The 24,804-nt window shown below is 39.0% G+C and overlaps 2 protein-coding genes across 8 annotated transcripts; one reads left to right on the forward strand and one right to left on the reverse strand.

The window, feature by feature from the left end:
* Nucleotides 1–942: 942 nt before the first annotated feature.
* Nucleotides 943–11,827, forward strand: LOC102222819 (troponin T, fast skeletal muscle isoforms-like). 7 transcript variants are annotated; one of them, XM_023350714.1, is made up of 14 exons: nucleotides 943–1,048; nucleotides 2,712–2,752; nucleotides 2,975–2,988; nucleotides 3,558–3,566; nucleotides 3,975–4,121; nucleotides 6,923–6,941; nucleotides 7,045–7,090; nucleotides 7,211–7,327; nucleotides 8,581–8,658; nucleotides 8,739–8,852; nucleotides 8,942–9,054; nucleotides 9,347–9,437; nucleotides 10,038–10,078; nucleotides 11,469–11,827. In XM_023350714.1, the coding sequence occupies exons 2-14, from the start codon at nucleotides 2,733–2,735 to the stop codon at nucleotides 11,503–11,505; spliced, it is 846 nt and encodes a 281-aa protein (XP_023206482.1). In that variant the 5' UTR covers nucleotides 943–1,048; nucleotides 2,712–2,732; the 3' UTR covers nucleotides 11,506–11,827. The 7 variants fall into 7 exon arrangements, with proteins under 7 accessions (XP_023206482.1, XP_023206504.1, XP_005814489.1 ...); XM_023350719.1 differs by having other exon boundaries at nucleotides 967–981; XM_023350736.1 differs by lacking the exon at nucleotides 3,975–4,121.
* Nucleotides 11,828–13,521: 1,694 nt separating this feature from the next.
* On the reverse strand, nucleotides 13,522–17,445 carry LOC102222564 (myoblast determination protein 1 homolog). The gene is made up of 3 exons (XM_005814431.3): nucleotides 15,683–17,445; nucleotides 14,821–14,890; nucleotides 13,522–14,513 (listed from the first exon to the last, which is right to left on the reverse strand). Exons 1-3 carry the CDS (start codon nucleotides 16,445–16,447, stop codon nucleotides 14,281–14,283), a joined length of 1,068 nt encoding a protein of 355 aa, XP_005814488.2. The 5' UTR covers nucleotides 16,448–17,445; the 3' UTR covers nucleotides 13,522–14,280.
* Nucleotides 17,446–24,804: the final 7,359 nt, after the last annotated feature.

The following is a 24,804-nucleotide window of genomic DNA, read 5'->3' on the forward strand; positions in this document are numbered from 1 at the left end:
CCTCTCTTTTCATCAACCTTAATGGGCCGTTTCCATTAAGGTTGAGATGGAAACGGCCCTGAACGGCCCGTTCAGACCAGCACAATCAAAACTGTCAGATGATTTATTACCCCGCGATAATAACTCAGAAATAGTCCAAATAGTTTGGACATATTTTTATTCCTTTCCTACTTAGAGAAAGTTTCTGTTTCTATCATAGGTTTGTGGTGCATTTCTGTAATGACAAAAAAATATATAAAACTTCAGATATTCCACAACGAGATAATAACATACAGTACAGACCAAAAGTTCGGACACACTTTTTAATTTTAATAAACCCTAACCCTTTTTAATCCACTGATAAGTTTCCTGGATGACTCAAGCTGCAGCTCATCACAAATGCAAATCAAATTCTGCTGTTGCTTTCTATCAGACCTGAATTCATTCAAGAACAATGGTAGGAGAACAGCACCTCTAACATAATGTTGGCTATGAAGGATGTTAACTACAGTCAAATCAAAATCTCTACCATCAGTATTACTGTGATAAACACACAAAGGAACATGCAATTAAAGAAAACCAATAGAGAAGGTTCAACGCGTTTGATGGAAATTTTGGTCTAAAAAAATCTTCTGAATGTTATTTTTTTATGTAAACTGTACATTGTGTTTGTCTGAATTAGTTTCTGAAGCACCACCTGCTGTTCTCCCTGACTATCAGCTCCCATCTCCCGCTTAGATGAAATTTGCTTGCCTAATGCAGCGACACCAGAATAGCATCCTACAGGCATCTTCTCCATTGCCCTCACCAAACTAGAACCTCCCTCCTTAGAATTCGAGCCTTCCATCTCCTTATTGAGCACTTGTGTAGGGCGTGGGTGCACAGTGAAGACGTGGATCCTGCCCCATGACAGGGCCGGGCTTGTCTTCAAGCCCGGCCTCTGGCCAATAGGGAGGTTGAACGGATCAAGTGTCACTATAACAGAAGGACATAATCACGGTGGTAAGTTTGCAGAACCTTACAGCCTGTCTTGGCCAACAGGGAGCTCACTTCATTCAGCTTTTCTGAGGTAAGGCAGAACAGGAGTGATTGCATGTGTGGATGATGGTGGGAGCTCAACTGCAATGTCCCTAAACATCACGTAAAGTCAGGTGCAAACTGAGTCCATGTGTCTTAAAATCACTCTCACCACCAGTTGAGGCATCTACAAAGATCAGAGCTACAGCTACTGGAAGACATGTTTGTGTTTGAGCTCTATCAAGCAAATATTTGATGTGTTTCTGCCAGAAGAGCCGATGATCAATTGGCTCACTGTACTGATGTACTGATGTCTAACTTTAGCTGAGCAGAAAATATAATGTTTATTTAGCACTTCTAATGGAGACACAACGCAAGCCGGTGAATCTCAGTTTCTTGTTAGACGTGCAGACAACTTTGTTGTAGTTTTTGTGTTGTCATGGCTGGAGTCAGGTTTGATTGAGTGGAGCAGAGATGCTGAAGGGATTTACAGATGGCTCAGAACCTTAGCTCAGCTTTCCACCTGGGCCGCAAAAGATACATGATAAACCTTTGTAATGGTGGTGGTTCACTGGGTAGATTTTCTCCTTACCTTAAGTAAGCATGCACATTTTCTCCACTGCTGCAGTTTTTATTTGACAATTTTGCATGTGGACAGTAAAATACCGACTACAAGACTGAATGTGTTGGCATTATCCAAATGCCAACACAGCTAGTTTACTGACATCACATTAAAATGTGGACAGAAACTTCCTCTATCGAACCGTTCAGGACTTCGCTGTAAATCTCAAGTAAAGCAGCTTCAGTCAACAAGGCGCCTGGAGGATGATTGAAGGAACCATGTGAGAGCAGAAAAACTCCACATAAGGGAATGATGCTGGAGGAAGTCCAGCGGACGGAATCTAATATTTTACATCATGCAAAGTGAAACCAAATCTGAGACCTGTGCAGCTGTCATCTGGAGAAAGTGGTGATGTCAGAAAGTTTTCTCGGTGGCCCTGTGCTAAAGAGATTTATAATGTAGACAAATAACCATAAAGCTAATCAGGTAATGGATTTAATGATGAGTAAAGTTGGGTACTGTGTGTTTGGTGTTGGGTTTTGATTGCACACTGTACCGAGACATGCTCCCAGATGAAATGCTGAAACAGATTTAGAATGGGGAAAAAATTGATGCTAACATGTGGATTTTGTCCGTTATTGGCATAAAGACAAAATCATCTTTAACACATTACCTGCTGATGAGGGAGGACATCAGGCTGACCTGTAACACTATCACTGGACCTTTTTTTTCTCTCCACTGCAATATTAATCTCCTGCCTCGGTAGTTAAAAACAGACTATTGGCATAAATCTATGTTTAGTCTCCTTCTCATTTATCATGAGAGAAGCAAATTCATGACTGTGGCTCAAATTTCAGTCCAACGTTTTACAGCAATTATATAACCAAGCTGTTCAGATATCATTATGTTAGAAAGATGTGACAATAAATATTATTGGGAGAAACATTTAAAATAAATCAGATGTAATAATTTTTGTTCATTTATTTCTACTAAGGAGGATTGTGTGAAAGTAAACAGGTTGGGGCTCATTTAGGGTGGGGTCTGCTGCACATATTTAAGGCATCTGCTACTCAATCCTGAGCTATAAATACAACAGGAGACTCAGTTGCTCCTTAAAGACAGACTTTAAGTTCCTGTTTTCTTTGGTTTTAAGGTTTTAAAGTCCACTGCCACCATGTCTGATGCAGAGGAAGTGTAAGTCTTCTCCCATTTCCTCTCAGAAATAAAAATGTTTCATTACATTTGTGAGTATTTTTGATTAAACAAACAAAATAAAATCTCAACTTTTGCTTTAAAGCAGCTTTTATTTCCTCTTGAGAAATTTTCCAAAATACTCTTTACACTTTAACATATTGCTGTATTCTATAGTGGTGAGTATTTTTTGATACTAAGCTGTTTTTGTCTTGTGTTTTGCAGTGAGCAGGTTGAGGGTAAGTAGTTATATTTTCTGTACTTAAATGTATATATATTTTTATTGCCAAAGTATCTTGCCCAGGTACAATTGGGAGCTCCATGCTAAATCCAGATGACATTTCTGAACATTCTCTAACTGATTTTCCATTTCCTGTAGAAAGTTAGCACTGGACAGTTTTGTCTGTTTGCAGGTTTGGCTTGACTCCTCCAGATTGAAACTGTGCAGACAGAAACAAAATGTTTTTGTTGCTGTAGCATTCTTGCTGGTTGCAGCACTGGCAAAAAACCCATAAAAACAAAACAATTACCATGCTGTTTGAAATCCAATTGCCCTGTTTGCAAATATAGTCTTCTAGTTCTGCATGACTATCTGCAGTTGTAGCTGTCCTTCTGAGCTGAGCACACTTCCATCTGAAAAGTGATTGTTTAATTCATCTTAAAGCTCCGATCAGCCCAGAATGACTGCTTTGTTTTGCTTAGCATGGATTCCCACTGTGCCCATCATTTCCATTTATACTTTTTTAAAAATGGGTACAAATGGGATGAAATGATAATATTCTTCTGCTCCTTTCTTTCTCGGATCAAGAATACGATGGTAAGACAGCCGGCAAACTACCAACCATAACATTAAAAAAATAATAATAACTCATTTATGACCCAGTTGTGAGTTCTTCTAGATATACTTTATGCAGCATGCTGTTTAACATTAACAGTATTTAAAATGAAAAACATTCAAGTGGCAGTGCAGCTACAATCCCATTTCATCCAACAATGGTCCTTTTTGTATTTCTCTTTCCGATGCCTGCTGTCTCACGTGCTTTGGCGCCATCTTGTGGAAACTGACCAAACAGCATTATCATTAACTCTCACATGTTCCCTTCCATATCCACAACTGAAAACATCCATCTCTTTCCCCCTTTTCCTCTCCCCCGCTTCTATTAAATATCTTGCTACCCCCACCCTCCACCTCCATCTCCCCGGTGATTTGCTGCATGCTGTTTAGCTGTAGAAGTGGAGGTAGTACAGGAGGTAGAGGTTGCCCCTGAGGCGGCCCCTGAGCCAGAGGCAGAGCCTGAGCCTGAACCAGAACCAGAACCAGAACCAGAACCAGTGGCAGAACCAGAACCAGAGCCAGTGATTGAGCCTGAAGGTATGTGGCAAGAAGGGGGACGGGGTTATTCTTGCAAAGACCCCACTAACGTCTTGATGCTGTCTGCACATACTACCTTCCTTTCACCTCTGGACAAACTCAAACACTCGGCTTTTACGCAGAGCTTAGACAGTGCAGGTTGAAAGACCTCTTGAAGACATACAGTACAGACCAAAAGTTTGGACACACCTTTTAGTTCAAAGAGTTTCCTTTATTTTCAGGACTATTGACATTGTAGATTCACACTGAAGGCATCAAAACTATGAATAACACATGTGGAAATATGCACTAAACAAAAAAGTGTAAAACAACTGAAAATAGCCCTTATATTCTAGTTTCTTCAAAGTAGCAACCTTTTGCTGTGATTACTGCTTTGCACACACTCTGCATTTTCTTGATGAGCTTCAAGAGGTCGTCACCTGAAATGGTTTTCACTTCATAGGTGTGCCCTGTCAGGTTAATAAGTGGGATTTCTTGCCTTATAAATGGTCATGAAAATAAAGAAAACCCATTGAATTAGAAGGTGTGTCCAAACTTTTGGTCTGTACTGTATATATATATATATATATATATATATATATATATATATATATATATATATATATATATATATATATATAAGTCATACTATTCTGCCATGACCTAGTGACAGTTTCAATAAAAATCTAAATAATATATATTTTTATAAAATGTTACATTCTGGAGCTTTAATGCTGCTTAGTCAAAGGCTTAATTTACATTGCTGAATGACGGTTCTGTGAAGTATTGGTGATAGTTCCCTTACCTGCAGTAGGAACATGTCATATCTCCATCAACAGTTTGTCTGTTCGAGGCTACCAGCTAGTTGGTTGTATGCCTACTGTTTTAGTTGACTTTTGCAATTTACTTCTATATTTTAATTTCTATATGAGCTTTTTATGTGACAGTACCTTGGTTCAGGAAGTTGGGGTGGTACCACCTGTACAGGTCAGCAGTCCATCCAGCACAGGGCAGCACAGAGACACAATGCAACACACCTAATGACGATTTAAGCATGACCAGTTAACCTACCGGCATGTTTCTGAACTGTGGGAGGAAGCATGAGGACCTGGAGAGAAGCACCTGAGCGTGGGCAGAAGTTGTTCCCCATGATGTTTGTCCTAACTGACAACAGAGCTGCTAAGAATACAGAAAGTGACAAAACGTTTCCTTAGTGTGTCATTCTTGTAGGTTGACCCAAATGGATCCTGCAGTTGAATCATCGATTGAATGTGACTGATTCAGTTCAAATTTACTCTAATACTTCTAGAAGAGAAGCGTCTTTAAGAACCCTGTGATATCTCTACATAAGTCTGCCATTTCATTTGATTTTTTAAATAACATATTTAGTTTACAGTAACAGTAAACACCACTAGCTTTAGCAAATCTGGGGGATGGTTTAAAAAGATTTAATTTTGTTAAAACCATTTTGAAGGGCGCTCATCTAATTTGGTTATAGACCTACTTAATAAGCATAACGTACTCACAATACTAAATGATATGCACACAGAAGGCTTGACTAACATGTTTGTCTCCTACTGACAGAAATGGACATTGCTTTCAAAATTTTTCAAATTTTAACCTCATTAATGCCTAATATGTGTAAATGTTCCACTTATATATGTTTATCCAACAGAAATAACAGAAGTGTAATGTGGGATACCCATGCAAACTACCCAATTATTTTTATGGATTTGATGTTTAGGATAACCGTTTTTGTTTATTTTATTTTCCTTGCGTTGAATGGGTTTACCTATTTCAATGTCAAATGTTGCTTTTCTGTGTTATTTGATGCTTGTTGCATGCTGACGTCGTTGAGCTGAAGAGGAAGGTATGTAGAGTTAAAAACATTTGATGGATATGAAAGGGATTCTTCTGGTTTTGGTGGGATATCAGTGTTCTGGTTTGAGGCTTGTTTCTGTCAGTCATCACTAAGTCAATCCATGAGCACCAACCAGATGTCAGGGTGCCGGGGTTTTACACATAAGAATGAAAAGAAAGTGATTTTTTTTAAATCTGTTTTTAGGGGGAAAAAAAGTGTTATTGGAGAGGAAAAAAGAGGGTGAACAAATATGGATTCCTAACACATGCTTTCCTGCACAGCAAGCGTAGGGGGGCTTTCAGACCCAAAACAGCAACTCAACACTGCACTCCAATACTTCTATATTTATTTATGCTGCCAAAAGTCTTCAGATATCCATTAAACTGCTGCCAGTAGGGCTGAACACACTCTGCCGAAAACAGAGCTCATGTTTCTCTTCCCTAAAACTCAACTCAACTCCTCCAGGTCTGGAAGTCCGTCTACGTTTGCTCTGCAGCTCATCATATGCATCATATGGCTAACAGACAGAACATGGAGAAATAATTTGTGTTAAATAATTTTGGGGGTCAAGCCAAAAAGAAAAAAAAGGCTCGAAAGAAAGAAAGCAAGAAAGAAAGAAAAAGAGGAAGGAAGAAGTAAAGAAAGAAACACTAACAGAAAGAATGGTTGTATTAACCGTTCAGATTTAACTGCCTCTTGATTCTCACACAAGTTTTATTTAATCCATGTTTAAAGTTCACACTTCTGCCCATATCTGTTTCATTGAATTTTGTTTCATTTCCCTGTTGTGACTCTAACCATAGCTGTTAATAAGGCAAGTTTTTAATTTTTTTCCACAAATTAATCTCTCATTTAAAATGATTGTGATCTGTGAGGAATGCCCAAAAGAAGTGCAGTATAGTCTGTGTCTCTCCTAACCCAATGACATGTACTCATCCCCTCTTCATTTCTTAACCTGCAGAGGAGAAGCCAAAGTTCAAGTAAGTTTCCTCCTGTAGTCATGTGATCATTGGCATCAAAACAACAATAATAAAAAAATGACACACATCAGTAGACTCAAAAAGTGAATCCACTCTGTTGCAGGCCCAGCGCTCCAAAGATCCCAGATGGTGAGAAAGTGGACTTTGATGTAAGTGAGAATTAAATGAGAGTAAGAAGGTTTGTTTGGTTTGTCTGTGATGTTTCCTGCTGAGTGCTGGGTCCATTTTATTATTATTATTTTATTGTTCTAATTTTTTTTACACTGCAGGACATCCAGAAGAAACGTCAGAACAAGGATCTGATGGAGCTGCAGGCCCTGATTGACGCTCACTTTGAGTGCAGGAAGAAGGAGGAGGAGGAGCTGATCGCACTCAAGGAGAGGATTGTGAGTCTGACTCGTTGACTTGATTTAAATCCAAATGTTGCATCCAAAATGCCCTGCACAACAGAGTGAAAACATACCTTTATTGCCATATGTTAAGAGGAGTCAACAATGAAATAATTTTTTAAATTATATTTTCCGTAATTCTTCTTACTTCTGCTCAATCAGAAGTATGACATACGTGCATATATATATATATATATATATATATATATATATATATATATATATATAGAGAGAGAGAGAGAGAGAGAGAGAGAGAGAGAGAGAGAGAGAGAGAGAGAGAGAGAGATAGATAGATAGATAGATAGATAGATAGATAGATAGATAGATAGATAGATAGATAGATAGATAGATAGATAGATAGATAGATAGATAGATAGATAGATAGATAGATAGATAGATAGATAGATAGATAGATAGATAGATAGATAGATAGATAGATAGATAGATAGATAGATAGATAGATAGATAGATAGATAGATAGATAGATAGATAGATAGATAGATTTTTTTAATAACCTGTCAGTAACTGAAGGACAAAAACATTTTAGGTGAAACAACACAACATGGATGAGTAGATGCAGTCACTTACTCATCTGAATTTGTCAGTGCGGTTGCTGTTTTATTTCTCTGATGTTTTGAAGGTTTGGTGTTGTCGACAGAGAACTGTCTGATTGTTAACAACCTGCAGGACATAAAGGACGTTGTCCTTTTCACCTCAGCACTGCCAGACACTCTCCTCCTGACTTTGCTGAAATTTTACTTACCTGCAGTCAGTTTTATAGTGCGTGGCGTGTGCTATATGAAGTTTTAAACTGCAAAGATATAGAAGCATTTTTGGACTAGTTTCTATGGTAAATAACTTAGTACACTTGAAATAAAACAAAATTAACTCATAAGTAACTACAGGAGCTTGTTTAAAGTCTATGTGTCCTTAATGTTGATGAAAAAAGTATTGCTTCCAAAGACAGATTATTCCAATTAAAACTTGGGAAAAACATTGCTAAAAGTGGAATTATCTGCAATGCAGAAAGTAGTTTCTTTTAATCAATATTAATGAATTATTGACATAAAACAAGTTTACATATCTTGCTGAAAATTTACTTGTAAGTTAGTTTTGTCTTATTTCTAAGATATTTGTTCTAAGATATTTGCTCTAGAAATTGGACCCAAATGACCTGGTAAGATTTAGTATTTTTGCAGTGCAAGTGTTTTTGCACAGTCTCCATGACTACGCTCATCCTAACCCTGTAGGAGAAGCGTCGCGCTGAGAGGGCTGAGCAGCAGAGGGTCCGAGCTGAGAAGGACAAGGAACGCCAAGCCAGACGTGAGGTCGGTCGACAGAATATGATGTCACAATGCCGGTCAGCGACAGTGTGGACTCACTGTGGGTTTATGTGTTGTGAACACAGGAGGAGAGGCGGATAAGGGAGGAGGCTGATGCCAAGAAGAAGGCTGATGAGGAGGCCAAGAAGAAGTCAGCTCTGTCCAGCATGGGCTCCAACTACAGCAGCCACCTGCAGAGGGTCAGCACACATACGCATGCTCACACCGACGGAGGCATAGTTAGAATCGTGATCCGCTCTGAGCCTTCACCTATCTCCACAATAAACAGGCTGACCAGAAGAGAGGAGGAAAGAAAGAGACTGAGAGGGAGAAGAAGAAGAAGATCCTGGCCGCTAGGCGCAAGGCGCTCAACATCGACCACCTGAGCGAGGACAAGTTGAAGTATGACTCATTTTCTCTTCCAGGAAGCGTCTTTTTGTTGTTTCTTATCTACAAAAAAAATCAGAGACCAGTAAAAACTCTTTGTGAACACATGAGAGTTAAAGCTGTTATACATTATGATCTAACCTTCTGCTTCCAAACTAAAAACCATTTTACTGAGCAACAGTCTGATGTTTATTCCTGTTTGCTGTCTGCTTTTTTTACACTAGACAGTAATGCTTTAGACTACCTGTAAGTCACACAATGACAGCAGCAGTCAGAGTTTGTAAAAAGCTGATTGGTTCTCCTGCAGGGAAAAGATCAATGAACTCAATGACTGGATGCGTCAGCTGGAGTCTGAGAAGTTCGACCACATGGAGAGACTGAAGCTGCAGAAGTATGAGGTAAGAAAAATTGATTACTCTGCTGCCTTACACACATCAGACCCCAATGGTCAATAAAGGTTATAATAATTACATTTTGTAACTAAAAATGCAGAATGAATGATGATTTTTTTAAAACACAGATTCTACGTGACGTCTTTATTTTGTTAGTATTAAAATACTGATTCAACTTAATTCAGTTCATTTATACCAACAATTCACAAGATCTGATTTATACACAGAAACATATTAAATCAATTCAATAGTATGTAATAGACAAGTTCAAATTCAAATTACAAACTGAGTTCTAATTATTATACAGGTATCTAATAATGGATGTATTACATGTTACTTTTTTATATGATGTTATTTATTCAGTTTTATTTCATGAGATGCAAAAAAAGAAAGCTAAATCTGGTTATTTGTAGTATGTACTCTGATTTTGCTTTTACTGTTTTGATATGTATTCCTTAAGGTTTTTGATATGAAAGAACTCCAGAAAATGAGCATTGAAAGCTTGTGTGTATGTGTAACACCTCCACCTGCTCTGCTGTACGCGCTGTCCTCCATCACCTCATTATCTTCAGAGATTAAAATTCTTTTTTATTTTTTTTTCTTCAGGTTACAAGACTGCGCAAGAGAGTGGAGGAGCTCAGTAAATTGTAAGTCACAAAAGTGAAGTTGTTCCTGCATGTCTGAGAACAGTGAGAGAAACACCACAGTTTCCCAGTTACCATGGAGTTTGTTACCATGGAAACTAAACCTCCACCCATGAGTTGGCTAAAGAAAGTCAGAGATGGTAACTGGGGGAGTGTGGATCTGTTGCTAGGGTAGATTTCCTGCAACCTGGAAGTTGTGAGTTTCATTCCAGCGTCTGCATACGTCACTGTGACCCTGAGCAAGGTACTTCACCCAAAGCTGTGCATCAGTTGTGAATGAGTGAATGTGGATTCAGTGTAAAATACTTTGAGTTGTTTGTAGAACTAGAAAAGGCGTTGGTTCGTTTTATGACCTTTGTTGACTCATCAGATTTATAGTGTTTTTTATGTTAAAGTTGGGTACAGCTCCTTTAACTGAGACCATCTTTGAGTTTTTGTTGCAGTTTGCAGGTTATATTAAAGCTGTAATTGGTTTAAAAACAATATTTTTATGTTTGGCCACCCCTCCAAAAACGCGTTAGATTGCAACCCTTCATTTACACCTGAGGTTCTCCTTTTGCTGTCAACCTGTTTGGGGATTTGTCATGTATGCTGGCAGGGAATCAGACAGGTCAGTTAGAGCCTGATGGGAAATCAAGGTGTGTTGCTGGAGGTGTTTATATATGAGACTGGTGCTGTAACATCACAGCCAACAATGGATTTAATGAGACTGTTAGATTAATGTATTATAATACTTATATTTTTCCAATTACTCAGTATTTGCTAAAACGAAACTGAACTCTCAAAATTAGGTTTAACCTCAATATAAATATGCTGGTGCCTATCTTCAGCTAATGTTTTGGGCGAGAGGCGGGGTCACGGGTTGCCAGTCTATCATAGGGCAACACAGAGACAGACAGAACAAACGACCATGCACACACATCCATACCTAAGGAGAATTTAGAGAGACCAATTGACCTGACAGTCGTATTTTTGGATGTGGGAGGAAGCCAGAGTACCCAAAGAGAACCCACCATGCACAGGGAGAACATGGAAACTGCATGCAGAAAGACTCAGGTCAGGAATCGAACCCAGGACCTTCCTGTTCCAAGGCGTGCTTACCAACTGCGCCACTGTGCAGCCCTAGTCAATAAACTATTTCAGCCAATTAATCAATGATTATATGGGAAAGGAAGGAGTTAAGCCTTCTGTGAATAAATAATTGTATCTACAGCACACTGTTCTCTACCTATAAATGTTCATATGTGCTTTAAATGGTGCCAATCTGTTTGCCTTTACGTTTCACCAACATGGCGTCTTTGGGACAAATGAGACACAAATTGCTTCTGTTTGGAATTAAAAATGTGAAGTCGCAGCTCTGACATGTCTCCCTGTTTTCTGTTTGGAATTACAGCAGTAAGAAAGGTGCCGCAGCCCGCCGCAGAAAGTAGATTGGCTGAACCCATGAGTACTTGCAAACCAAACTGCCATCACTATGGACACATGCAGGATGAAGCAAATCACACTGTGGAGAAGGTTGCACCTCTGAAGAAACTAGTAACGCTGAGGTCCGCCCTGAGTTTTCTCAGCCATGTCCTGAAGAAACAAGGAGCCTTTAGCTGCCATTTAATAGGAAGAAAACACTACTCAACATGCTTGCCTCCTCACCCTCAACTCTGTGGTTCTCAGTAATTTTGTAAATAAAGTGTGACTCTTCAAGCCATTTCTGTAGTTATCAGAAGCCAATAAAGTTCCTTCTTTTCAGATGTGGAATCTTAAAGTCATCTGTTCAGCTCTTATTTCAGTTTTGCCAAGCTGATTCAGTCAAAAGCTTCAGTCATTCAGAACATGTTTTTTCACTTCAGTCAGCCTAACTTAAATTATTTTCAAGGGTCTGCAGTGCAAAAGAGTGCAATGTGCTTGAAATGCGGATGTAAGCGGGGATGTAAAAACTTCAGATCAAAGTGGATGGGATGTGTCTGAAGAATATTCAGGCTCAAGAACATCAGAGATGCTTTGGCCATTCTCAAGAGCTTCTATGTTACATGATCCATGATCCATTATCCTTCCTGATCAGAAATTAATTACATGGCTCAGCATAGAGAAATATTTCAAATAAAATTTTAAGTTTGTCCTGCTGATTTTCTTTAATTTAGCAGTCAATTTACTGTTAGGATATTAAAATACTGGTGATAATTGAAACAGGGGATTCTTATGCTTATTTAGTATTTTGTATGATGGGATTTCAAGTGTTGTGAATGTAATTCATTCATCAGTAGTTTTAGAGAATTTAGAGAAACAGCTGGGTGTGGTACAACACTTCCAATTTTCTGCTGCCTAAAGGAAACCAAGTGTCAACTTTGTTCAAAGGCAACATCCATGTTGACTAGGAGTCGTCTAGAATGGACCATGACTCTGGGAACATGGATTGTTTTCAGAGCAGATAAGTGGCCCTAAGAAACCCAAAACATGTAGATCAGAACCGGTCAAAGTTCTGAGTCAGAACTTCTGACTCTCTCTCTCCATCAGACTTTACATTTAAATTACACCTCACTGTTTTCATTAACACACAAAGAATTGCTCCTGTAATCAATAATGCAGAAAAGAAAACTTTTATAGAATTTCTCCTAACACAGTCAAATATAGTTTTATTGTAAGCAGGTTTAACCTGTTGTACAGGAAACTAAACTTTTATTGTCTAAACAAAAGACTAGAAACAACATTTAGTGACAGGGAAAGAGTTTGTTTCCTCTGTTTTCCAATATCTTTACTTTTATTTCAAATAGATCGGCGTGTTTCAAGCTGTTTTGTCCAAAATGGGTTGTAACATTTTGTCACATTCTAATGCATTTCAAAGAGCGAGGCACACATCAATGAGCAATCAAAGCTTCATGACTAAATGTCTATAACGACTTACTTGAAATCCCACAAATGTTTTTAAAAGCTGGGGGGAAAAAAACATGGTACTTTCTCAGCTTTACCAGCAGATGACGCTGTCGACATCCTTCCTTTGTCAAAACCTGCTGGTTTGTGTTGAGCCAACCTGAAGATGGGTCAGGTTTCATCCATCCAGAGGTAATTTTTAAAATTATTTTAATCCTTAAATAAAATTTCTTGAAATGCGATAAAGTATCAACGTTAGGCTTTTTGTATAAATAAGCCAGTAGATTTATTTTCTTTAAAAATTTCACACAATTTTCAGCAGTATAAATATAAACGTGGCAATCTTCTCACAACAACAAACAATACAAACAGGAACATTAAATACAAATGCATGACTTCACATGAAACAAATCAGCTCTTACTTACATGATATGTACAGAAACAAGAACTAAATAAAACTGAATGGTCCTGACGGAGACTTCTGGGTCTGGATTTGACAGGAGATTAAAACCAAACAATAAAACACAAACAGTAGATTACTTCTCCAACAACTGCTGCTTCGTCTGTCTCTGTTATTTTGTCAGTAGGTTTTCTCTGCAGGAGGTTTTTTTTTTTTTTTTTTTTGTATTTTCAGATCTACTGGAACCTTCAGGACTTTAGAAGGAAGGATGAGATGAGAGTGGAGGAATGTTACTGGATGCTTGTCGGACTCATTTAATCAAATGAACAAAATAATTCTTTATTTCATATAACTTAAATAGAAAAAAAGCTATTAGTAGAATAAGGTTGAATCCACTCACTTAACCCAAAAAGTGGAATAATGTAATCTTTGAAAATCATCTGTGGTGAGAAAATAAATTATTCTTATTAGTTTAGCATTCATACAATCAACCTTCTGGTACCAAAGTAGTGACAAGTTTCTACTTAGTTATCTCTTCAACAGGGATGAAAAATGTATAATAATAATAATAATACGTTTGGTCTATTCACTTAGTTTTTAGATTTTTATTTGGAAAAATATGTTGAGGTTCATTAATATGTTTAAAGTTTCAATTAAGACTAGTGAAATATAAAATCACATTAAATTAAATTTCAAAACTAATAAAAAATGTCCACTGTACTCTGATAAACGCTTTGACAGGTTTAGTTAGTTGAGATAAATTAGTTTTTTCTTCCCGACAGGAAAGAGCTTTGACATGATGGATGCGTGTCAGGCTGCTAACAGCTGCCGGAGACTCTTTAAAAGCAGAATAATGAGGCCATTTTGTTACTGTACGTGTTTTCCAGTAATAACTCTACAACAAGGCAGCGTGTTATTTTCCAGCTGTGCTGAGCGGGAGGCTCTATAGGACTTGGTAGATGAGGTTTGGGTCCTGGTTGTCGGGGGAGGAAGAGGAGGGGATCTGAGTGGCCTCTCGGGCCTTTCCTGCCTCGCTGAGCGGAGCTGAAGAGGCCGGGGAGCCGGAGGCTACAAGCCCGAGCTGCAGGCTGCTGCCATCCGTGGAGATCCGCTCCACAATGCTGGACAGGCAGTCCAGACTGGAGATCACAGAGCTGCGACCCCTCTTCGGACCAGCTGCACAGACAGTACAACAAACATGCATCTGATACAAATATATTTATTGATATTTTTATTGGCATTTACTGTAGATAAATTTGTTGCTTGTGCTGTACAAATAAAGTTACTTGATTTTTTTTTTCTATTAGGGAATTGGACTCTTAAATTTCTGACTTTGATGCAAAGCATTTTCACTCTGAATTTTCAACGATTTAACTTAGTTATAAATTATGCGACCGGAAGTGGTTCAAATTCATAACCAGTTAAATCTAATATTCCACAACACTCATTTGATTGATCGAAAGGCTCTGAGAAACGCGCTCACCGTTTGGCGTCTCAGAGAAGAAAGAGCTGTTGTCAAAGCTTCTTGTTCTGCTCGGTCCGTTAAAATCCATCTGGAAGGAAAAGAAAGGCCGCTTACTGACGTCAGACAGCATTTTCACAGGAGAAGTGAAAATGGTCTCCGGAAGTATTTTTCCGGAGACCATTTTTTACATAAACGTCACTGTTTGACTTTCTTCAAGTGAAACAAAAGAAAACTATAATTTAGTTCGTTGACCTGACGTGTTTCAAAATAAATCACACATTCTGTGCCTGCGCTGAAATATTAACAAATCATGTCTCGTTTTTATGTATCTCTGCTTTTGATACATGTTAACACTTAACATCTTAATGCATTTCTCCATAAACCTTTAGATTAAAATGCGCATTTGAAAAGAATGGGAAAAAACAAATAGCATTTTAGTTAATTCAGAATACACCAATCAAAGGAAATGGTCTCAAGTTAATAATAATAATAATAATAATAATAATAATAATAATAATAATAATAATAATAATAATAATAATAATAATAATAATAATAATTTTAGCGGACCATGTGTGTGTGTTGTACTGTCTGCTTCATAAATCACAATAGTGGACTAAAAAAATTAACAAAAACGAATAATCGAAAGCAGGTGAATGCAGGTAATTTAAAATGTCAAATGTCCGTTTGAGATTTTAAGTAAAAAAATAAAATAAACGTGTGCCTCCAATAAAGCACTGCTCATCTTATAGTGTTCGTTGAAATTAAAATAGTCTTATAGGAAGGAAAGTTACGACTAGCCTGAGACGGTATCAGGTCAGCAGGTAGAATGCTAAAGATCGTCGGTGTGTAAAAGCGCACCGTCCATTCCTGGACTCACCATCCCATCGGAGCAGTTGGAGCGGGGACTGGACGCGTCCGAGTCCCCGCTGTAATGCTCCAGCACTGGGTAGAAGCCCTCCTCCTGGTCGCCGCGCAGCAGCGCCTGCAGAGACTCGATGTAGCTGATGGCGTTCCTCAGAATCTCCACCTTGGGAAGCCTCTGGTTGGGGTTGGCCGTCGTGCAGCGCTTCAGTGTCTCGAAGGCGTCGTTCACTTTGCTGAGCCGCCGGCGTTCACGCAGCGTCGCCGCCTTCCGCCTGTCCGCGTTGGTGGTCTTCCGCTTGCAAGCCTTGCAGGCCCACAAGAGGCACCGGCCCGCCTGGTGGTGCCCGCTGGGGACGCGGACGTGCTCGTCGTCCTCTGCCTCAGGGTGTTGGAGCTGGTGATGCAGGTGGGAGCACGGTGAGGGCGATGATGAAGACAAGGAGGAGGAGGGGGAGAAGGAGTCCTCGGGTTTCAGCGGGACCCCATGCACCAGCCGCGGATCCAGGTCCTCGAAGAAGTGCATGTCAGTGGTGTTAAAGCACGGGTCATCATAGAAATCATCAGCAGAGGGAATGGAGAAGGAAATATCCGACAGCTCCATGAGTGAGTCCAAACCAGAGCAGAGCAGGAGACAGATCCGCCGGAGCAGAAACCAACAGCTCGCTTTCAGTCGATGTGAAGTGTTCAGGCAACAGCGAAGAAGAAGAAGAAGAAGAAGAAGAAAGAAGAAGGAGAAGAAGAAAAAGAAGAAGAAGTGATGTTTGATTCCTGCTATCATAGCAGCTGTCAGCCTGGGGCCCCTGTGTCTTATACATGGCCCCGTCGCAGCGGGCAGGGTCAGGGCACTGGGGGTCCGCCCGGACCTGACCAATCTGCTGCCAGCAGGAGGGGTTTACAGCTTCACGGTAATTAGCTCAGTCCTACAATTAACCCAAGAGGAGTTTTTTTAAAAAGTGCAGATGGATCCAGAAACCCGCAGCCGAACAACACGAAGACACAACGCAAATGTTCATACGGGAAACAGCTCTGCATGATTTTTATTTTCTTTCGTTTCTGATTGCTCTTGTGTTTTCATTAATTTTGCATCATTTTACAAGACAATCCGTTACTTATTTAATCAACACCGTGCAGTTGATTAGAGCAAGAAATGAACCAGATCAAATTATGCAAGAGCAAGCAAGAGGATTGTTGAAAATTATTCTCATTGTAATTCGATTGTAAAGTTGAATGTAAATCAAATTAGAATTGGGTCAGAGAACATTGGGTTGGTTTGTTACATAAAATCTGAATAAAATCAATTGTGATTGTAAAATGGTTCGAAAAATCATAGGGTAAATATTTGTACCAATATTTCTTGTACTGTAAATTTTAATTCTTGAAATAATATCATAAATTCTACGTAAAAAGGAGTTTTAATGTCAGATTTGTGGAAAATAAGTTCCTCAAAGTTTGGCAAAGTTTGAAACTGATGCTAAATTGTAAATCTTGTAGAAATGTAACAGTGTTGATAAAACAGAAGGGTGTTTTAAAATGTAATCCTTGTTATTATTAATAGTAATACTGGTAGTAAAAGTAGTATGTGATCATACTATTTTTGGAAACAGTCATATGAGTACAAATACAATAAAACTAACTTAATGAATTTCTCAACCAACTCTAAAACTTCACTCCGTCCCAACTCAGAGAAGCTCATGTTCATATTGGAAATACGTCCACGGAGAATGTAAACACTACATGAAAAAAACAAACAAAAAACATCTAATGTCAGGGCGTATTTTTAGACAGATGAACCCTTCCCCTGCGCTCTCTTGGGGGTCGTTCTCCTCCAGCTCCCTGCATCCCACCCCTCAGCTGTTACTACTACAATTTCATCCATAATTCAAAATTTCCACTCACAGTGAACACTGATTTTTTTTTTTGTTTTTCTGAGGATGTAGTGAGCTAACCTTCCAAACACGACAGAAACAACAAAGTTATATATAAAATAAGATATAAAATATCTGGGGAAAAATTATCTTAAAAAATGAGGAGACCACTGATCTGAACCCCATTGAAAACCTCCTGGTTGTTCCACCAAATATTAATTTCTGAATTCTTCCTGAATTGAAACATCAATATTGTTGTTTCTGGATGAATATGAACTTGTTTTCGTTGCATTATTTGAGGTCTGAAAGCTCTGCATCTGGTTATTTTAACCATTTCTCATTTTCTGAAAATAAATACTAATAAACTTTTACTTGGAACCTCAGAGACATGTTATTAGTTTATAGAATAAAAGAACAATGCTCATTTTACTCAAACATATACCAATAAAAAATAAACTGATTTTAAGTAGTCTTTTATTTTTTTCCAGAGCTGTCCTACCCTGTTAAACATAATTCAAGGAAGTATTAAATATTCTCGTATATAGTTTGATTTTAAATATTCTATGGAGTTTCATTTTCTCTGCCTCACCTAATTTTGTCTACATTTACAATTGGCATATCTGATATTATATTTTCTGCATAAATTAATCACACTTTCAGCTTCTGGATTTCTGAATAAAAATTAATGCACTTGTATTACCTTCCAAACCTTAAGCCATACACTGTAATAAACAATTTAACATTTAGAATAATATATATTCTTGTTTCAAACTGCATGAACAAAATTTCTGATCTGGTAATGAATTCTGCTCAAAAACATTTAGTGTTTTTGAGCAGGACTTTATCCACAAGCTTTGTAAACTGTCAATTGCATTAAAATAAACATTTGCCTTAATAACACACAAGAGTCATATCAATGTAACACACACATGATACAAGAACATGCTGCTAAACATTCTGGGAAATAGTTTCCACTCCTTTCTTTTTCTTCTTTCACTTCTTTAAGTGCTAAAAATTCTAGTTTATTAAACTCTTGGAGGTATTAAATCCCACATCTTCAGAACAACATTACCCTTGTAAAGTATGAAAATAATAGACACATTTCTAGGAACTCTCTCCATCAAATGTCCTTTTGAGGAGGAAGCCTTCAGAGTTCTGCTGCTCTCATTTCTAACTTTAAGTATTTGTCTCATGAGAATGCTAGCATCACATTCTTAGCAATATGTACTGCTAGCATCTGTGCATACCTTTTAGCTTATGTACCATTCCTTATACATTGACAAATCTATTTTAAATTCAATAGTCAAGTTGGCAAAGTTTGAAATACTTTGGAGCTCAGTCAGATTCTCTCCATATATTGTCTTGTTGACTCATCATTTATGAGTAACAGAAAGAAATCTGACATGACTTGTGGTACACAACACCAGAACACGAGACAGTTAACAGGTGTCAGAGAATTTTGTTGTGCTAATCTGGGGTTTAGCTAATAAAGTTGGGGCAGAGAACAGTCAAAGGCCATGCTGTGACAAACCAACACCACCGATTCATCAGCCACCTGGAAACAACATCATCACCGTTCTATCTTTGTGGCAACATTAATCTTTCCAGTTTTCTGGAACGATTGGGGAGGTCAAGTCATATCAGATTGGGGGGTTAAATGTACGATCTGACATGCTTACTTTAAATTAATTAACCTGCTTCTATATCTTTGTTATTAAGATCCAAATTACTAAGTTGGGGCACAACTTGATGATAAAGGAAAAATGCAAAATAGTTATTCTTAGTTATCGTGTAGCAATTATCTAATAATTTAGAATAGCACAAAAGCAGCCTAAGTCAAGACAAAGCCTTTAATGTTTTGCTTATTAAACAATCTCTTACGTTCAAAGAACCATAAATAACAATATTGATTGTCTATGAGAATCAATAGTTCACTGCCTACATGAGCAACATGAGGATATGCTGCTCATGCTATAGTTGTCGTCAGTCACATGTAGCTTAGCTGCCATTAGATTTAAGAAAGTGGGACATCTCAGAACATTTTTAGAACTATCTTATGTAACTGAGTGGCCAAATAAGGGGACAAAATTAACCATAAAAGAGAAACTCACCTTACATTAAAAACACTCATTGGAAAGAAGTTTGAACAATCCAAATTCTTATTAGCTTTAGATGCACAAAGCTCTCAGGCCATTTTTTCTGGAACACTTCTAAGTTTTTAATGGAAAAATACAATGAAAATACAGAATAAAAACACTTACACCGGTCTTCCTAAGATATTATTTCTGCCCAGAATCAACGGACTGTGAATAGAGTTCCGATGATCAAGGTGGGCTTAATTGTTCGCCTGGCTGCATCTTTGTCAGAAGCTAGCTGCTTGGCTAACAGCTTGTGGAGTGTGTTGTACAGCAAGAAGACTCGCAACGTGGCGTTTTTAGTTCCACATCAGGCTGGCATGAGTGTCCAGCAATGGTAAAATGTTGTTTCTCAGCTCAGGTTCTCAAAATAATCAGAATGATTAGCACCAGCTATGCATGGCTAGTACAGGTCAGCTTGAACAGCTGAGGCATCCTGTTAGCTCCTGTCTGGCTGTCAGACGCACACTCGGTCAAGCTGTGACTCTCAGCTCTGGAGTTCAAAAGGCTGTTTCATCTTCTCCCTTAGAGGGGCTAGCAACCAGTTTTTGGTTGCCAGCAGCAATTTTGGGGAACCTGTAATTCCAAGGTTCCTTTTGCAGAATTCTGAATAAAGGATCCAGTTGTAATTAGGTACTGGATGCACTAACAGTAACAAGTATTTTTGGATAACTTAGCCCCTGGGCAGCCTTCCTCTGCCAGCGCGCTTTCTCCAATGTAGCAGTGCCACAGAAAGAGACAAGTGTTATCCTAGAGCTGGGTTATCTAAACAGTGTTATAAATTTAAGGTGCTCTAGTTAACTAGAGAAAGTTTACTAGTTGAATAGTAAGACTTACTATTAATCTAGTAGAGCCCAACTCTGAACATTAGGGGACGGAGCAGGACTGAACACTAAACGTTTCCTAACCTGGGAAGGTTTTTTCAAGTTTTGATAGCTTTAATTCAACTTGTTCCTGTTCAGGTTTCCAACAAAAGCTCCTTTATTTCATGTAATTAACATGGAGGAGCAGAATGAAAAGACCAGAACATTTGTGTTAATATTTAAAACACAGTTTAGAAAGTTACAATTTTCTTAGGAGCTATTATTTCAGAAATCAACGTCTCCTCCCATTATGATAATATGTGATTTTACAGATTAAAATTCAGGTACATATATTACAGTACAATACAATACAATGTAATGCAGTACAATGTAATCAAATGTAGTGTCTTCCTGAGCAAGCAGGCAGCAGCAGTGGGAAGGAATGACTCACTTTTTATAAATGTGAACGGCATCTGCATACGTGTGGGGGTGTATGTGTGTGGGGTGTGTGGGGGTGTGTGTGTGTGTGATGGTGTTAATCACTCAACTAGCCTTATACACTCTGCTGAGAATGTCATACAGCAGTTAATGTTGTGATGACCAGAAAACAGATCACAGGGACCCTTTACACACTAATGACACTCAGGTTACATTTTATGTTTGTGATCTTTTCTATGTCATTGTCTATGTGTGTCCATTTCTCTCTCCTGTTGTGTGTGTGTGCCTTCATGCATGTGTATGTGTGGTCATGAAGTCCCCTAGCTCTCTGTGTGGTCTGTCACCCTTTACCCTGCAGACCTTCAGTGTCTGAATCAACACACTCAGTCTCTATGTCCCTGCTGCTGCTCTTCACACGTTAAACATCCAAACATCATCTTCCCACAGAGTAACAGAGTGAAACCAGCTCACAGTGGTTGTCTCTGAGGACCTACACGTTTCTGTAAGTTTAAGAAAATTATCTTGGTGTCTTCAAAAAGAGAAACATGAATAATTAGCATATTTTGAATAACTTTTTCAATCCACAATCTGCATGTTGCTTACATCTCATCACCTGAAATATAATAAGCAATATTGGGGGATTAAAGTTTCCTCCCTCCACCAGCATTACATCATTGCTCTACCTTGGAGGGAGGAACAGGGCATTGTTACCTATAAACTTGTGAGGGCAAAATGGGAAACTTTATTTACAGAATATTCAGTCAAGTGTGAGAAAGTATAGTTAAAAAACCAAACACATTACACCACTAGAGACGAGCGCAACAAAATCAAAAAGATATAGAGTAAAAAAAATAAAACAGAAAAACTTTGTAATGAAACAGTGTAAACTTATAATAGAACTCAATTATAGATAAATAGATAGATTGATAGAAACTTTGGATTTTTCCTCAGGGAAATTGTAGTTCCCATCTCCAACAGAGCACCCAAAAATAAAATATTAAATTAAAATATTGAAATTACAGAGAGAGGTTGGTAATAATTAGAATTCCTCAGTTAGATGCATCTGAATAACTTTGGAAAAAAAATCCAAAGTTGTAAGAACAAGCTTACAATATTTCCAAAAACTTTCCAAAAGTCAAGAGGAATAATAAGATACATGTATGTCCTCCATGCTTGAACATGCTGAGGGTCTTGAGGTGAGCGATGGGATAAACCCTCATCAGGTCTGAGCAAACAACACATAGTTTGGAAGAATAAATTAGAGAGGTAAAATTTCATGAGGGTTCTGGTTTATTTATATTTTGTGCAATATAAATTTCTCTATCTAACAATACCTGCACACAATGATGGCTAATTGGTGCCCACCCATTGCACATAGAATTGAAAGGTTAACTCCCACAGATCACAGTATGAGGGAGCAGCTGATAACCTGAGCATAGTTCTAAGACTGAAGCATATAAAAGGCTGGACCCTCCTCTCTGGCTGGCTAACAAGAGTGACTCCTGGGGGTCTCGCCTTCTCTGTGCCTTTGGCCTACACACTTTGTTACATTCTTTATTTGTTTAAATGGTGCCGAACATCATGTGTCTATTTTACAAGCTCAGTATTGACACTTCTACACAAGGTTTCATTAAATTACGTGAAGATATTCTATTGAACTTCAGATCATTTCAAATGACATACAGTACATGGACCTGACTTAGACGTCAACATCATTTCATAATATTCATATGTTATTTACAATTCTGGATTAATTCAGCTGTGAAGATTTGTTGTAAAAGTCAAAAAATAGATTTCTTACCAGGAAATTATGCCAAAGAATACTTAACGTACCTTATGAGAATTAACCTGTTATTTCAACAATATTGATCTAAGATTGTAGAACTAAATATCACATGACTAACTACAAACATATTAAATTTAATGCACAAACATTCACTTTGCTTTAAACACTCTGGATGCAGTAATATTTTACAAAAGCCTGACTTTGTCATGATGGATTATTATTTTCAGACCCACATGCAGAACACAATTCAGGATAGGTATATACGGTAACAACTGGTTTATTGTAACACGGCAAGCGAAGGTAGTGGAAGCTCTGGTCTGGTCCAGGGAGGAAACGGGTTCACGGAGCGATCGGCTCACCAAAGAGGCAGAGCAGAATGGTGAGTTCAGGGTTGTCGGAAACGGGATAGTCACAGAACAAACTAGACAGAGCTTACTTGTGGTTCGATGGTTCGGGGTCTTAGGAGAGTTTACTGGAAGGTTCGGGATCTTAGATCTTAGTCTCTTAAGTGGTCCAGGTGGTACGGTGCTTGACGGCTGGTGACCAGGAGGAAAACACAGGATTGCGTCAGAGGGCGGACAGGTAGGCTCGGGCTCTGCGGGGACAAAGGAGCGGTGCAACTGCCAGTCGTGGAATCCGGGGGGAACTTGTAGTCAGACTGAGGAGGTGAGTCTGGGAACTCGGGCAACCAGTGGGTAAGACCCACGGCATCACGAGAGGAATCTCGATCAGAGAAACAGACAGGATCTGTAAGGGCTTCTCCGGGGCTTTACCAGGGAAAAACCATTACTGGCTAACACTCGGGCGCTGAAGGACTGGCAGAAGCCTCCTTTAGTACATGCTGCTGATAGGTTGATCAGGTTCAGCTGTGCTTGATGACGGTCCACACACACACTCCAGTCGGGTGAGTATCGCGCCATCTGTAGTAAAAGGTGAGTGTATGCACAGAAAATCCACAAAGAAGAACCAAAGGACCCCGAACCATAACAGTACCACCCCGCCCCCCTCAATGGCCACCAAGTGGCGGCCATTGAGGGGCACAAGAACCGGATGGCAGCGAGGAACGGTAGTCGGTGATGAGGGATGGATCTAATATAAAAGAACCCGGGACCCAGGAATGCTCCTCCAGACTGTAACACTCCCAGTCGACGAGGTACCTGTAGCAGCTGACACATGGCTGTTATGGGCATACTCCACCCAAAGGAGGTATTGGGACCAGTCGGAGGGGTTGGAGGATGAGAAACAGTGAAGGGTGGTTTCGAGATCCTGATTGAGACGTTCTGTTTGGCCATTGGACTGTGGATGAAAACCAGACGTGAGTGAAACTTTGACGTGTAATGCTGAACAAAAATTCTTCCAAACCTGGGAGATGAATTGTGGTCCTCGGTCTGATAGGATGTCCTGCGGGATGCCATGAAGCCGGTAAACGTTTTTAACCAGAAGTTGTGCTGTTTGGAAGGCTGTGGGTAATTTACGGAGGGGAATGAAATGGCAGGCTTTGGAGAAGCGGTCAACAATGGAGAAGATGGTGGTCATGCCTTTGGAGGGTGGCAACCTGGTGACGAAGTCTATCGATATGTGGGACAATGGGCGTTTCGGAATGGGAAGTGGCTGAAGGAGACCAGACGGAGGTTGATGGGATGTTTTATTACGGGAACGAACATAATCCCGGACATCTTTGTGGACGGATGGCCACCAGAACCTTCGGTTGACCAGGGCGACGGAGCGACTGATGCCGGGATGACCAGAAAACCTTGATGCGTGGATCCACTGAAGAAAACGGGCCCGGACGGAGGAAGGAACGAAGATCTTATTGAGTGGACAGAATAGAATAGAATAGAATAGAATAGAAGAGAATAGAATAGAATAGAATAGAATTCAACTTTATTGTCATTGCACTGTCACAAGTACAAGCAACAAGATGTAGTTTGCATTTATCCAGAAGTGCTCTACGAGATATAAATATTTATTTACAGATGTACAAGACTATGTATGTATGGACTATAAGGGGTTATAGCAGAGATATACTGTAGATATTGTGTATAAATATAAATATAAATATGGGAGCTGTATGCACAGATTATACAGAATATACAGAATATACAAGA

This window comes from Xiphophorus maculatus, chromosome 2 (genome assembly GCF_002775205.1).
Source record: "Xiphophorus maculatus strain JP 163 A chromosome 2, X_maculatus-5.0-male, whole genome shotgun sequence".
NCBI lineage: Eukaryota > Metazoa > Chordata > Actinopteri > Cyprinodontiformes > Poeciliidae > Xiphophorus > Xiphophorus maculatus.

Coding starts and splice junctions, on each gene's coding strand:
- LOC102222564 (XM_005814431.3), bottom strand. CDS start 16,447: ATGATAGCAGGAATCAAACATCACTTCTTCTTCTTTTTCTTCTTCTCC. Junction 14,891..15,682: donor CCAACTGCTCCGATGGGATG/GTGAGTCCAGGA, acceptor TTTTCCTTCCAG/ATGGATTTTAACGGACCGAG. Junction 14,514..14,820: donor CTTCTCTGAGACGCCAAACG/GTGAGCGCGTTT, acceptor CTGTCTGTGCAG/CTGGTCCGAAGAGGGGTCGC.
- LOC102222819 (XM_023350714.1), top strand. CDS start 2,733: ATGTCTGATGCAGAGGAAGT. Junction 9,055..9,346: donor CTGAGCGAGGACAAGTTGAA/GTATGACTCATT, acceptor GTTCTCCTGCAG/GGAAAAGATCAATGAACTCA. Junction 10,079..11,468: donor GTGGAGGAGCTCAGTAAATT/GTAAGTCACAAA, acceptor TTGGAATTACAG/CAGTAAGAAAGGTGCCGCAG.